Below are 15,699 nucleotides of genomic sequence, written 5' to 3'. Positions count from 1 at the left end.
GAGCTGTAGCTCACGAAAGCTTATGCTCGAATAAATTTGTTAGTCTCTAAGGTGCCACAACTCTTCCTTTTCTTTTTACTGAAAAGTGTTCACCCACAGGTGATACGGTGTTTGTCTTTTATCATTTCTTGTGTCTCTCACCAACAGCAGTTGGTCCACTAAAAGATATTAACTAACCCACCTTGTCTCTCTAGTATTGTAGGATTGACACAGCTTCAATACCACTGCATAATCTACTATTCTAGCACTTTGAAACAAGTTTTTAAAAAGTTTTTAAGACTATTTCAATGCAAGAACCCTGGATACCAGTGCATCTATATAAGCATCCTATTCCAAAGTATAAATACAAATCATCAGTTTCACTGCAGGTGCATGTATAGTTCTGAGCAGCTGTAAAACTAACCCCATCCTTTAAATTTTTCTGCGCTACTGAAATACAGGGCAAGTCTACAATACAGTAAATACAGTGCAATACAATAAAATACAATAAATACAATACAATAAAATCAGTGCAGCTGCACCACTGTAGTGCTTCTGGTGAAGACACTCTAAGCTGACAGGAGAAAGCTCTCCCATCAGCTTAATAACTCCAACCCTGTGAGAGGCGGTAGGCAGCTCTCCCGCTGACATAGCACTGTCTACACTGCGGGTTAAGGTTGGTATAACAACATCACTCAGGGGGATGGATTTTTCACACCCCTGAGCGACGCAGTTATACTGAAGTTTAGCATAGACCAGGTTACAGACAGTTTGAATCCTCTCTCCCTCCCAGATCAGAGAACTGAATTGCTGTATCATTTTTTGTTCACAGAATGAAATATTAGTGAAAGTAAGTAATGAAGCTTTAAAAATTCTCTCTTTTTCATTACTGGTTGAAAAGATGGTCTGTTTGTTGGGATGTGTGCCTTCCCAAGCCCAAAGAGTTGGTTTTCACTGTTCAATATAAATCAAACTCTAGAAATGCCAAGTCATTAATTAGATTGACTGAATTTAAAACCCTTAAAACAATTTTTTTTGTAAATAAAGAGGCAGAAGGTTATTGATTTTATATAATCATAACACTTAAAATGAAAAGAAAATGTGTAAATAAATTTGCTATTCTGAGATTTGGCTTTCTTCTGTTTGCAACACTTACCACCTTTGATTACATGGCAGAAATTCTTAAGACTGGATGACTACAATATGTTGAAGTTTCAACCGGCAATTGCCAAAACCTAGCTCTTAAGATTCATCATGAATTAAGCTAAACTGAATTAAAGACTTTTTTAATTTTGAATAAAAGTACTCACATGGGGATTTAATGTGGTTTAACTGACCACTTCAAATTCACACCATTAGTTAATTCAGATTAACTTTCTTGGATGCCTCCATGTAAACAAACCCTATGTCTTGATTTTCCAGAAAATTTATCAGTTTATAGCACTTTACATGTTCAGAGCAGAGCTCTTATTGACTTCAGTTGCGAGTGCTCAGCATTTCTGTAAATAGGACTTCAGGTGTCTTAATTTGGGAACTCAGAAAATGAGAAAAACAGTTAGCAGCCACCTGTGAAAAAATTCAATTAAGTGACTTCCCCAGCATCATATAGAAACACTGTGGCAGAGGCAGAGATATAATCCAGTTTTCTGGGATGACATTCATCTGACTAAACCACGCGATCATACTTTCTCTTCCTGCAGTCCTCTCTCCATCGCACATCTTCCTGCTTCTTCAACAAAACAGGTGGGGGTCCTGCCAACAACCACTGTATTAACTACACAACTGAGATTCATTCCCAGAGTTCCATCCATTCTTTGCACTGAATGAGGCAGGGCTCCTGAGGACAAAATGCAGTTAAGTCTCCCAGACAAACTTAACACTGCCCTGCAGTGACACCATGAGGAGAAAAAAAAAGAAAAAAAAAAAAGAAAAAGTGTGTCTTTAAATATCAGTTTAATGAGTTCAGTCTGATCTGGAACCAAAAAAATTATTATGAACCATAATAATTTTATGATTAATTACATGGGGTCACTACAGGTTGGTGTTTGAGTGCCTTAACTGTGCATTTCCAAACCTTGTTTGGATTTCTTTAAGTTTAACTTTAATTGAGTGTTCTGTGTTTATATAATGATCTATATAAAATTACATCACTATTTAGGTATTTTAATTAGGGCTGTCGATTAATCACAGTTAACTCATCACAGTTTTTAATCACAGTTTTAATCACATAATTAAACAACCGAATATCAATTGAAATTTATTAAATATTTTTGATGTTTTTCTACATTTTCATATATATTGTATTCTGTGTTGTAATTGAAAGCAAAGTGTATATTACTTATTATAAATATTTGCATTGTAAAAATTATAAACAAAAATAGTATTTTTCAATTCACCTCATACAAGTACTGTAATCTTTGTTGTGAAAGTGAAACACAAATGTGGATTTTTTGTTGTTGTTATATAACTGCACTCAAAAACAAAATAATGTAAAACTTCAGAGCCTACAAGTCCACTCAGTCCTACTTCTTGTTCAGCCAATCGCTAAGACAAACAAATTTGTTTACATTTACAGGAAATAATGCGGCCGTCTTCTTATTTACAACGTCACCAGAAAGTGAGAACATGGCACTTTTGTAGCCGGCATTGCAAGGAATTTACATGCCAGATATGCTAAACATTCGTATCCCTTTCATGCTTCAGCCACCATTCCAGAGGACATGCTTCCATGCTGATGACACTCATTTAAAAAATAATGCGTTAATTAAATTTATGACTGAACTCCTTGGGGGAGAATTGCATTCTGCCATATATTTCATGTTATAGCAATCTCAATTGATGACTCAGCACATGTTCATTTTAAGAACGCTTTCACTGCAGATTTGACAAAACGCAAAGAAGGTACCAATATGAGATTTCTAAAGATAGCTACAGCACGCGACCCAAGACAGAAGAATCTGAAGTGCCTTCCAAAAATCTAAGAGGGGAAAGGTGTGGAACATGCTTTCAGAAGTCTTAAAAGAGAAACACTCCGATGGGAAAACTACAGAACCCGAACCACCAAAAAAGAAAATCAACCTTCTGCTGGTGGCACCTGACTCAGATAATGAAAATGAACATGCGTTGGTCTGCACTGCTTTGGATTATCATCAAGCAGAACCCATCATCAGCATGGATGCATGTCCCCTGGAATGGTTGTTGAAGCATGAAGGGACATATGAATCTTTAGCGCATCTGGTACGTAAACATCTTGCAACGCTGGCTACAACAGTGCCATGAGAACGCCTGTTCTCGCTTTCTGGTGACATTGTAAACAAGAAGCGGGCAGCATTACCTCCTGCTAATGTAAGCAAACTTCTTTGTCCGAGCAATTTTTGAATGCAGTTTTTGAATGCAGGTTTTATTTTTGAATTCAGTTTTTATTTTTACTTAATTCTACATTTGTAAGTTCAACTTTCATGATAAAGAGATTGCACTACAGTACTTGTATTAGGTGAACTGAAAAATTCTATTTTTTGGTTTTTTACAGTGCAAATATTTGTAAAAAAAATAAATAAATAGTGAGCACTGTACACTTTGTATTCTGTGTTGTGATTGAAATCAATATATCTGAAAATGTAGACAACATCCAAAAATATTTAAATAAATGGTATTCTATCATTAACAGTGCAATTAATTTTTTTAATCACACGATTACTTTTCTTAATTGCTTGACAGCCCTAATTTTAACCTGAATTACGGATATGTTCTCAATCGTAACTCCAGCTAAACAACTTTTGTCTAGGAATATGTATTAAAATTCACAAAAAAAATACGACACCAATAAATTTTAAGGTTAGATGACATTTTCTGCATGAAGATGACAGCATGCCAGAGGCTTCATAGACAACACCATAAATGATAAAATTACATAGATAAGTTCCTTTTAAAATGGCAGTAGCTTATTGATATTTTAACTCCCTCAGACATATAAATTGCCAGCGCGCTTAAGTCTACAAACTACAACCTTCAAACTTCTCCTACATATGGGAACAGTTGAAAGATGTACATAGTTTTATTTCACACAGCTGGCATGATGACAACCGCATGAGAATGAGTCACTCAGCTATGTCACTAAAACCGAGCTAAAACCCTTAAGGTGCAACAACGCTCAGTCACTAGTTAAGAAGGGAATTTCTTGCTCTGCCTAAGATACGTGTAATTGGCATAATACTCTTTAAAACTGTACACCTGAGTTGCCTGAAGTGCTACCGATAAAGAGAGAAAATTGTAAACACACCGTAGGCCAAATCCTTTCAGAGACAGCTAGATAGATCATTCTCTTCTTTGTTTTGATTGGAGGTATGACAGCTGGAAGCTCTTGATGAGTAAGCTACATACCACAATCAGAAGTACATGCCAGTCAGCTCTTAAGAGGACAGTTGTCGATGACACTGGACACTACTCAGAATGGCTACGTATCACAAGATGGTTTTGTATTAAACAGGATGCAAGGTACAAACAATGTTTTGTCAGGAATCTATTTCTAAACATAAGAATGTGCAGATTCACCAGCTGGGGAGAGAAAATAAAGTCCCAAGTACAAGGCATTTCACATGTCCCTGTATTCAAGGCTCATTTTATTGTTAAAACAACATCCCAAAACAAACATCACAAAATTCAGGGTAGTAACTATCTAAGACTTTCCTAATTTCCATTAGCTGGTAGGGGAGAGGAACACCCTTTGATTTTGGTAATCCTGTCTGGTTATTTTGGAAACCCCGGACATGGATCTCCCAGATCGTGGGTCTCTCCTGTCTGCCACCCATCTGAGAGGCAAGAAAGATTATACTTGGCTTCCTGTAAGTCACATGCTTGCTCCCAGTGATGTTCCCTGAGACTACACCACTCAATTTTAAAGGGCCCAGGGGACGTAAAAGGTGCAATGTGATGTGCACATATACTCCAAAGCCTGGTGCCTTGTTAAGCTAAGAGTAAGGAAAAACCTACAAGATAAATAAGAAGATGGAAAGTAGGAGCAGCACACACCAGTTAGGCTGAAGCTCCACTCCTGATACAAAATGGAGAGAGCATAGAAAACTACAGGAACAGTGCGGCTGCAGGGATCTGACACCAGTCACCAACGTTAAGTATACCAAACACGCAGTCTCTTAAAATATAGTCCTCTCAATTCCCCACTGAAGTATCCATCTTGAGAAATTTCAATTGGAATTTTTAATCTTTACACAGAGCTTATCACATCCTACTACCACTCCACGAGTCAGTCAAAGAAACTTATTCAAGAGCAACACATGGCACTCCGTTTGAGACAGCGATTCATGACACCCAGTGGAAGGCAGCTCAGTTCCCCTTTTTACAGAGAAGTCAGGAAAGTTAAGTTCCATAAGGTGCATTGCCTTCCACCATAGTACATATAAACACATCAAAAGCAGCAATACTTAATGACCATAGCATTCGTAATCTCTCATTATGTCCTGCATTGTGTAACTACTGAAATTCTCTTCAGTCATTGAGAGATTATGAATCCCAGTTTTCCACTGCATCAGTATACTTATTCTAAAATTCTATCCTTCCAAATCCCTTACTGTCCAAAAAAATCAAGGCAGTCTATTAGAGCTTACCTTCAGCAGGGATGTTGATGTTCCAGTTTTTGAGAGTTTTGTTACTGCAGACACTGAGGAGCCGTTTTCTGGTTTGATTTTTTCTATTGTTTGAGTTTTATTTATCCCGGGCACTTTGGGCACTGAGCCAACAGACCTGCTTGCTTTCTTCATTCTGGGCTGCCTCTTTGTGATTCATTTACAAACAAATCTGTGAACCCCAAAAAGTGTTAGAGAAGTGTTAAATACAAGACAAGTGAGATGTAATATAGCTCTTTGAATGATTTGTTTAAAATCAGTACCCCAATGGTAACAACAACAAGCATAAGCCAGAGGCAAATGCACATGATTGAGGAAGAAGAGTTTTCACAGTAGAGAGATTTTTGCCAAAAATTAAGTGTTCAAAGCAACAGAACTCCCAGGTTATATATAAAAAAAAGTCTTCAAAGTCTCTTACCACAAATAGCACTGAACTGATGGCATTTTATAATCCTGCCTCCTTACCAGCAAAAACAAGGCTCATCAGGACAGTGATGTTTTTGATCTCTGACTGAAGCAAAGAAAAATACAGTGGGAGTACTCTCTATCAACTGACTGATAAATGATTACCAACACTGGCCTTAGGGAAAGAGAATCTGCCAAGCTGAAAGGAAAGTGCTGTAAAAGTTCTGGCAGTTAGAGGGGAAAGACGTATTAATATATAAAATTCAATGTTTGAAAATCCACTCTCCCTCTAAACAGTTGTGAAGAGAACGTTGTCTCTGGCATTCATGGGGGTCCAGCCATGTAGTTTAGAAGAAATTACGTCCTTAGCTCTTATGATTGGGAAGATTTCCTTCTGAATGGGAGCCAAACATAAAACAGTACACTACTGTCTTCCTGAGTCTGCAGACAGGCCACTTCAATGCTTCTGTCATTGCTCATAGTCTTTTGTTGCTTGTGAAAACTATCAGTTTCACTACTACAATTCCCAATATGTTGAGAGCATATCAGAATTCCAATTTCACCCTCTGGTGCACGAAAAACCTATGAGTAGCAGCAGTGGTGAGCACTACTGCTGTTCACAAGGGCAGACAACTCAAAATAGAGACTAGAGCAGGGGTCTCAAACACGTGGCCCGCGGAGTTATTTGCTGCGGCCCGTCAAGCTCCCCATGTCCTCCCCCCCGGTCCCCTCCCAGTTATTTCCTGCAGCCGCCAACCTCCCCTCCCTCACTGCCCCCCCCAGGGCACCTCGTCCCCGCTCCTCTGCCTACCTCCAGGCACTTCCCCGGCACCAAACAGCTGTTTGGCAGCACGTAGAGGTTTCCAGGGGGGAGGAGCAGGCAGCCGCGTGCTCAGGGGAGGAGGCGGAGAAGAGGTGGGGCAGGAGCAGGGATTTGGGGAAGGGGTTGGAATAGGGGCAGGGAGGGGGCGGAGTTGGGGTGGGGACTTTGGGGAAGGGGTTGGAATGGGGGTGGGGTAGGGGTGGAGTGAGGTCGGGGCCAGCTGCAGCAGGGGGTGGGGGGCGGAGGCAGTGTCAGTGATGCAGCACTCGGGCCAATGTATTAGTCTTCATGCAGCCCTCCTGGTAATTTGAGTTTGAGATCCCTGGACTAGAGGGAAAGGCAGAATAATGGAGATCCACCACCCACAGCAGCCAGGGAGCTGGATGAGGATTAGAAAAGGAGGGAACATTCTCACTCTTTCAGGAGCCAATTAGTGAAGAAAATAGCTATTATCACTCCTCTCTCCCAGTCAAGAGACTCTGGAATGGAAGAAGAGAAGGAAAAGAAAGCTTCTACTCCTACGAGGCAGCCATAAAGTCAAGGGAAGTAGGTGTTCAGATTTATCAGAGTCTCATTATCTAGTGCTTACTGGAAACATGGAACAAGAACATCTTTCTCCCCTTCTACAAAAAAGGGCATTTGAACTACATGAATGGTTAGAGATGATTCAGAGTGTGGAGAAATGCTGCATATAAATGCAGTGATCAGGACTACCAATAACGTTTAACAAAATAAATGCCTAAAAGAACCTTACACGACTCCCCTTGCCCAATATGCACACAAACTACTTTTTAAATTTAAATTTCTTTCAACTTAAAAACCTTTATGTATTATTTGGATGCATTCAAATCTGCAGATACTGTTAGCAGCAGCACTTTTCATTTTTAAACTCCTGAAATTTATTACAACTGATCACAAGTGTTCTTCTATTCCCCTGGCAATTACATGTAATTGGCAAATAGAAAGTAAGAGGAATTTGCAATTAAATGGTTGTTTATAACCTAAAGCTTCCTCATTGTCAACCATTTGATATGGCTGATTACAGCAAGATTCTTCTCCCATCCCTGAATTCGAACATTTTAGTTTGGCCATTTTTGAACGATCAGAAAGCCAAAAAAGCTTTTAACTACCACCACATTTGTGTAACAAATTCTGCTCTGTTTTACAGACAGCATTATATAATCAATGAAAGACCTTTCAGAATGTCTATGCACAAGACAGAAGAATTCAAGGGACAAATTTTTTTTTTAAATTATGATTTCAGGGAAAAACCTACAGTTACTACGGCCTTCTCAACTTTACATTATTTACAGGCGACTTATAATTGCTACAAGCGCCCTGTTTGATTTGTAGTTGGAGACTGAAACTAATCTGACTTAACAGTAAAGGTCAACCAAGACATATGGATCTTCCCAATTCCTCACACTGTATTAAACCCTACCCTTTAAATGCTCAGAGCTAAGACCAAGTTGTCACACCTACACTCGTATCATTTATCAAGTGATAATTTGCAACTATTTAAAATATGACAAATATTAACTATATATTCACACCCAAGATGAGAAATATTCTTATCCTTTCATCTATGACAAAAGATTGTGCTTTATTAAATTGTGAAAAATATATGGCACAGGCAAAATTCAAGATGTGAGGATTATTATTTCTTGAGCAAGCTTTTGCACTATGATGAAGTATGGGATCTCTTCTTATAATTTTGTTTACTGTTCTAAAGCATACAAGCTTTGCCTGTGTACCTGTAAAACAGGTTGCAGGCAAAATTCAAGTTATATCTTGACTTAAGACAAGCACCTTGTACAGCCAATATCTCACTGCTCTAATGAAATCAAGAATACCCTCTGTGGTGGTAAGAAAAGAGCATGTGAAAGATATAAATGTAATATGTGGTTGATGTAGCATAAGGAAAAGTGTTTGGATATTTCATGTTATTAGCCTTTCCTAAGAATGGTTAGGAAGAAATGAACAATTTAAAAACAAGGAAACTGAGAGGATGAGCCTTAAGGGACTGCTTGGCTAATCTAGTTATCTATTTAAAAAACCCTGGTTAATCTGAAATCTCCTTTGAAATTAAAATAAATTTAAAGTTTGCATACCTGTCCAAAATGTGTTAGTATTCCCATCCCAAACTGTGTGTCTTTCTGTAGCCAATGCCCCTTTCAGATTTACACCTTTCTATATTTTACTATTTGTATGTAATTACATAGACTAGAGGAACTGGTTTACTGCAGCAAATAAAGTCACCAGATTAGTCTAAAAAAAGATACAAATATAGGCAGTCAAAACATTTTCACAGAAAGATGCAGTTTAGACTTTCTGCACTTGAATTATGGCCTTAATCTTGCACTAAAGTAAATGTGACCTTTGTCACGGACTTTAATAAACGTAGGATCTAGCCCTATGAGAGCAAATATAACAAAATAAAGTATCTGTTCAAGATCAGATGGTTTTTATTCATAGTGAAGCTCAGAGAAAACATACTGCTGTAATTTTCATTCAAAAATTACTAGTATATACTCCAAGAATAGCAACTACATGGTAATGTGACTAAATATTTCTACGGTATTTGGAAAAAGAGAACTTTACACCCAAAAAAACAAATACCTTCAGATAGGACTCAAAAAATTACACCCTTCAGATCAGGGATCATGCCTGCCTCTATAATCACAGTGTATGGCACAATGGTGCCCCAGTCCTAGCTGGGGCCACTGGTTATTACTGAAACACTGAGTATTAATGAAAACTGTTTCAAAACATTTAATGTAGACAAAAATTGTATGTAGATAATAATGTATTTGGATATGTACAGAATCTTTTTTCAACATGAAAAAAAGAAAAATACCTAAAACAAGCACCTGAAATTATTTTTGGTCACTTTAGATTTGAATTAATTAACAGATATAGACAATATACACAAATTCATTTTTAAGCCAAAAACTCAAATACTAAGTTTCAGTGCAACACTACTGTTTAAAAATGGCAGTTAAAAATCCTTCCAAAACATTTTATAATAGTAAGACAGTTATGATGCTATAAATACCCAAAGACTGCACTCAAGTAGGAATTCAATACTAATAAGTTTCAGAGCGTACTATGAAAAGCATCTGCAAAAACTTTGCTATTATCTTTTAAGGATCAAAACTTGCAACAACCCCTTCTCATGAAGGGAACTGAAAACAAAAATGTCTACTTACCCATTTTTTATTCTTTTAGATGCAAGTCAGAATCCAGTGTGGATTTAGCAATAAATGAAAAAATACTGAGAGAGAGAGAGAGAGAGGGACAAGACCTATATAGCTAAATCCAAAGTGATATTATAGGAGGAGTTTTTTTGTGTTAATGTTGCACTGAGAGAGAATGTCAACACCATACATGAATTATGAACTAGGGCATAAATAACAAAAAGGAGGACTAAAACAAGTCAAAAATAATCACATCAAATAAGTCAGTGTTAGCAAGAGAGGGAAAGAACAAGCCACAATAAGCAGAATGTGAACATTCATTCTAACCTGTTTCCTTTGCCTGACTTCTCTTTCAACAGAACACATACAGCAGAAAACTAAAACCAATACTGTGCAATAGTCTGTCCTCAACGTTCTAGTGGAGACAGATGCAGATAGTCCTACACTTTTATATCAGCTGCAAATAAAACTCCAGAAACATTTTTAAAATGCTTTGCCCAATAAGAAGGCACAACACTGTACTACAAACTGATATGGTATGGCTGCCCAACAGCATGAGATTCTTTCAGAGTTACTGTTTGGACATCAATTAAAATGTTCCACTCCATAACTCTGTAAATGAGGAGTAGGGGAGGGGCATCTTTCCCTATGAATACTAAATGTATGTTACTTATAGATTAACTAGTGGTTTATTTTAACAGTTCTTGGTTTTGTCGTCGTAATTTACATCTCATCCATTCTATTAAACAAGATTACTCATGCCAATCATGCCATTATAGGAGAACCTTGGAAAAAAGTGCCCGAGATATTCCTTAGTGAACAAGATATCACATCTTCTATGTATGAAATGAAAAATATATAACCTAAAGAAGTTATTGAACAATAGTTCTAGCTACATAAGAACCATTAAGAGAAGGGTAGAATGGCCTTTTCATGAGAATTCCATGAATCACAGCAGAAAAAAAAATAGAGACCTCCCAAATTCCAGTGAGTATATTAACAGTATCTTATGAAAAGTCCAAGAAACAGATTATAAAACACCTACCAAAAACAAAGGGTCACAGAGCTTCCCAAGCCATTAAGGGTGCTGGCCCCACTAGACTGTTGACTCTTGAGGGAATTCTGTGTCAAAAAATTAAAATTCTGCAAATTTTGTCAATAAATAAATGTGGAGGCTCCAGCATGGCAGCGGGGAGCACAGGCCACTGGCTGCACGGAGGTGGGACATCACCCTGCAGCTCCCTGCCCTCTCCCAACACAGACTCAGCAGCGAGGCTGCACCTGACAGTGCAAGGGCCAGGCCTGCCCCAGAAACATCCCAGGGCCCTGCCCCTCTCCATCAGGCACATCAGATATGGGCAGGCAGGCTCAGCCCGGCAGGATCCAAGTGTGGCAGGGCTAAGTGTGGGAAGGATCCAGGTGTGGGGTGAGAGGGTTCTCTCTGGGGCAATCTGGGTACAGGTGGCTCAGTGGGGAGTCCGGGATGATTTGGATGCAAAGGGGCAATGGGAATCTGCAGAGGGTCCAGTTGAAGGTGGTTAGGGTTGAGTGTGTGTGGGGGAACGGGGGGGGGGAAAACTCACTCAGCAGGGATGGGTCCGACTGCTGTGGGAGTGGGGCTTGGAAGGATGGGGGTCCAGGTGCAGCTGGTTGGGGAGGCAGGGTGCTCAGTGGGGTGGTCCAGCTGCATGGGGGGTAGGGCTTGTCAGGGTGGGAGTTTGAGTGTGGGAGGCTAAGCTGGAGTGGCCTGGGTGCAGCAGTGGGGGTTCATATACTGGGAATCAGCGGTGGGGGTCCGGATGCAGGGGGCTGGAGGTCGGCAGGGATTCATCTCCGTGCAGGGGTGGAAGTTGGTGGGGAGGGACAGGGAATTAATCTGACCTAGCCCTGGTGCCCAGTGGCTCTGACTCAGCCCTGGCTGGGCCATCCCAAACCCCACCTGCCGCACAGCGATTTACCTCTCCGCCAGCTGCCCGAAACAACTTGCCCACGCTGCTGGGGAGGGACATGTGACCATTCGTGCAGCTTCCCTTTGTTTCCTCGTCAGAAAGTAATTTTTCTGCGGGGAAGGAAAGAAATCTGCAGCAGACAGGAATTCTGCACATGAACACTGGCATAGAACTCTCCCAGGAGTAACTGTCATTTCATATCCACATCCACACATTCCCTGCCCCAAAAGCCATTCACCTCTAACAGTGTAAAATTTCAAAATAAATAATTAAGGACAAACTATGGCCAACTGAGCAGTCACAGAAGGCCACTGGGGTGGGGGAAGGAAAGTCTATGCACAGGAGGTTTTACAGCCCCCTTCACGATAGAGAACCACATTCTGCTGAAATTCCCCATGCCGGAGCATAGACAGAAATTTTTGGGCAAACTACGGGCTGGCCAGTGAATTGATATACAGGCAGTCCTCGGACTTATGACACAATTGGTTCCTGAAAATTGAGTTGTAAGTTGAAACATTGTAACTCGGAATCACAATTCACTCCACTGCAGGACCGAGCATCATAAAGTCTAAACCAATTGTTGTAAGTCGAATCAGGGGGTCAATTCAGAAACATCATAAGTGCTGTTCGTTGTAAGTCGAATGTAGTAAAGTCGAGGACTGCCTGTACTATACACAGATGCAGTGAATTCCAGCTCTTAGTGCTATAGCAGATGTAGCTTATACTTTCAGCCCATGAGCTCCACAAGTGCTTTGAGCCTTGCTTCTGGGTAGAGGGACAGGGAAGGAAGAAACTCTATTATCATTTCTGAGCTCCCTAGAAGTTCATGTAGTTTCTTTTTAATGGGTTTGTACAGGGAACCAGAACTTCAGAAAATACAAATTAAGGGTGAAGTATCTGAATTCCTACTTATTTTGGGAGCACAAACTAAAAAGTACATTTCTCTATAAATTGTGGAATAATCACTGGGCAAAAACTAGATGCTAAGCATCCTGATTTCCTTACTCCTTGTTTGGAGAAAAATTAAGCCCCATGTCTCTTTGAGCAATGTTTAACGGCTACTAATACTTAGCATTCCAGACAAGTGATAGAAACATTCACAGAAGAACTGCCTAATTTATGATGAACTGTGTTCCATCTTTTAATAAAACAAAAAAATTCATTCTTGTTTTTAAGCTGGTATTATAATTTAACCAGCAGGTATATCAAGACACTGTGGAGAAAAAACAGTGACTGCTTCTAGTTAACTCAAACTCTGCCGTTAAAAAGTTCAGCTAAGTTTTCTGGAAACTGAATTGCAAAATACAGAATGCTCACACAAGGATTCCAAATGTATATTATTTTAAAACAAATTTAAGATAATTGTATCCCTATAACAACCTTTGTAGATAGTGCACCCGTATAAACTTTCTATTACAGAAGGATTCCTTTTGTTTCTTAACTGGATTTTCCAAGAAATTCATTTCTTGCAGGAATTAAAACTAGAGATGAGGAAAAAATTCCAAGTGAGTTAATGGAACGAAGGAATAATTATTCCTCAAAAGTGCTATACCAGTGACTTAGAATACAGTCCACAGTACAATTATTTAGGATTTGCTATGTTAGCAATATTAGTATCCACATTTGTATGTGTATTTGAATGTATATATAAGCCCACTATAATGCAAATTGAAACAAAGTTTAACTGTCAAAAACGCACATTAAGAAGAAACACTGAAGAAAATCGAAGAAGAAAAATATAAAGTGTGGCATGGTTCTCCTTTAAGGTTTCTGTCATGCCAGCAGCAAAACAAGGCTCTGTTTAATGTTATTGTTTTCCATATCCCATTGGTAGATTTTAAAAGTTATACTCAAACTAGCAAAAATGGGCCAGCAGTTGGAATAATACACAGAGTTTCAGTATATCAGTTACAGCTCCATTTCAGGTCATAAAAGTATTACACAGACAACAAAAAATGTAGTCCTCAGCAAGAGCCTTAGGCTGCATTTTCATGGAAAATTAATCAACTATTACTCTGAAGACTGGATTTCTGGGTTAATAGCATTGGTGGACAGAAAAGAGTTCCAGTTCTAGCACGCAAAAAGAAAAGGAGTACTTGTGGCACCTTAGAGACTAACCAATTTATTTGAGCATGAGCTTTCGTGAGCTACAGCTCACTTCATCGGATGCATACCGTGGAAACTGCAGCAGACATTATATACACACACAGAGATCATGAAACAATACCTCCTCCCACCCCACTGTCCTGCTGGTAATAGCTTATCTAAAGTGATCATCAAGGTGGGCCATTTCCTGCACAAATCCAGGTTCTCTCACCCCCCTCCAAAAACCACACACACAAACTCACTATCCTGCTGGTAATAGCTCATCCAAAGTGACCACTCTCCCTACAATGTGCATGATAATCAAGGTGGGCCATTTCCAGCACAAATCCAGGCTCTCTCAGCCCCCCCTTTCCCACCCCCCCCGGGACACACACACACACACACACACACACACAAACTCACTCTCCTGCTGGCAATAGCTCATCCAAACTGACCACTCTCCAAGTTTAAATCCAAGTTTAACCAGAACGTCGGGGGGGGGGGGGGCGGGGTAGGAAAAAACAAGGGGAAATAGGCTACCTTGCATAATGACTTAGCCACTCCCAGTCTCTATTTAAGCCTAAATTAATAGCATCCAATTTGCAAATGAATTCTAATTCAGCAGTTTCTCGCTGGAGTCTGGATTTGAAGTTTTTTTGTTTTAAGATAGCGACCTTCATGTCTGTGATTGCGTGACCAGAGAGATTGAAGTGTTCTCCGACTGGTTTATGAATGTTATAATTCTTGACATCTGATTTGTGTCCATTTATTCTTTTACGTAGAGACTGTCCAGTTTGACCAATGTAAATGGCAGAGGGGCATTGCTGGCACATGATGGCATATATCACATTGGTGGATGTGCAGGTGAACGAGCCTCTGATAGTGTGGCTGATGTTATTAGGCCCTGTGATGGTGTCCCCTGAATAGATATGTGGGCACAGTTGGCAACGGGCTTTGTTAACTCACATCTGACCAATGACTGACTGGCTTGCTTTAGCTACAAACGCTGTTAGTTTAATAAAAGGACATGATCAACCTAAAAATTACACTCTGAAAATGTTTTTTCTTTCTATTGTTACAAGTAACACCTAAGATGAGTGATGCTGAGCATCAGGTAAACAGGAGAGAGAAAAGTAGCCCCCTTCCACATCTTTTGCTCATTTGATTGCTTACTGCACTATACATATAGTCAGTGTCCCCACTTACCAGCTGTCAGTTCTCCCTGCAGGTATGAGTGTTTTTTACACAGCAAAACTGAAAGAGAAGCATTCAAAAAAAAGCAATTGTAAGACCACAAAAACTGGCAGGATAAGTCCAGCACCTGCCCTTGAGTTAAAACTAAAACTTTAATTCATTTTTTAAAATGACTAGATTTCAAGCTGTGTCCTTTACAGTGTGATTTTCACCCACTGACATAACTCCTCACAAAAATAATGGTCAGAGTAAGTGGCCAGTGTTTACCTTTTAAGAAATTTTATTTCTGTATTTAAGGGCCCCATACCTGATCCTATCCTTTCTCCAGTCTGAAGCCCCACCCAGGTATACTCCTATATCAGCAGAAGCGGCAAAGCCAGCATGAGCAGCAATGGTTGCCTAAACAGGCTTTAGCAGCCCTAAGACCA

At 39.6% G+C, this 15,699-nt stretch overlaps 1 protein-coding gene across 3 annotated transcripts in view; it reads right to left on the bottom strand.

Annotated features, from left to right (window-relative positions):
* The window catches only part of SPECC1L (sperm antigen with calponin homology and coiled-coil domains 1 like), a 114,390-nt gene that overhangs the window by 88,560 nt on the left and 10,131 nt on the right, over positions 1–15,699 (bottom strand). For 2 of the 3 annotated variants that reach the window (XM_084648689.1, XM_084648691.1), the window contains exons 3-4: positions 15,284–15,331; positions 5,601–5,790 (exon numbers count right to left, since the gene is read on the bottom strand). In XM_084648689.1, coding sequence (XP_084504815.1) covers positions 5,601–5,753 — 153 coding nt within the window. In that variant the 5' untranslated portion in view covers positions 5,754–5,790; positions 15,284–15,331. The remainder of the gene's footprint in view (positions 1–5,600; positions 5,791–15,283; positions 15,332–15,699) is intronic. The other variant, XM_084648690.1, reaches the window with a different exon arrangement.

This window comes from Lepidochelys olivacea (genome assembly GCF_965140295.1).
Source record: "Lepidochelys olivacea isolate rLepOli2 genome assembly, chromosome: 15".
Taxonomy (NCBI): Eukaryota; Metazoa; Chordata; order Testudines; family Cheloniidae; genus Lepidochelys; species Lepidochelys olivacea.
Note: the sequence above shows the minus strand (reverse complement) of the source record. Positions and strands in the feature narration are given on the sequence as shown.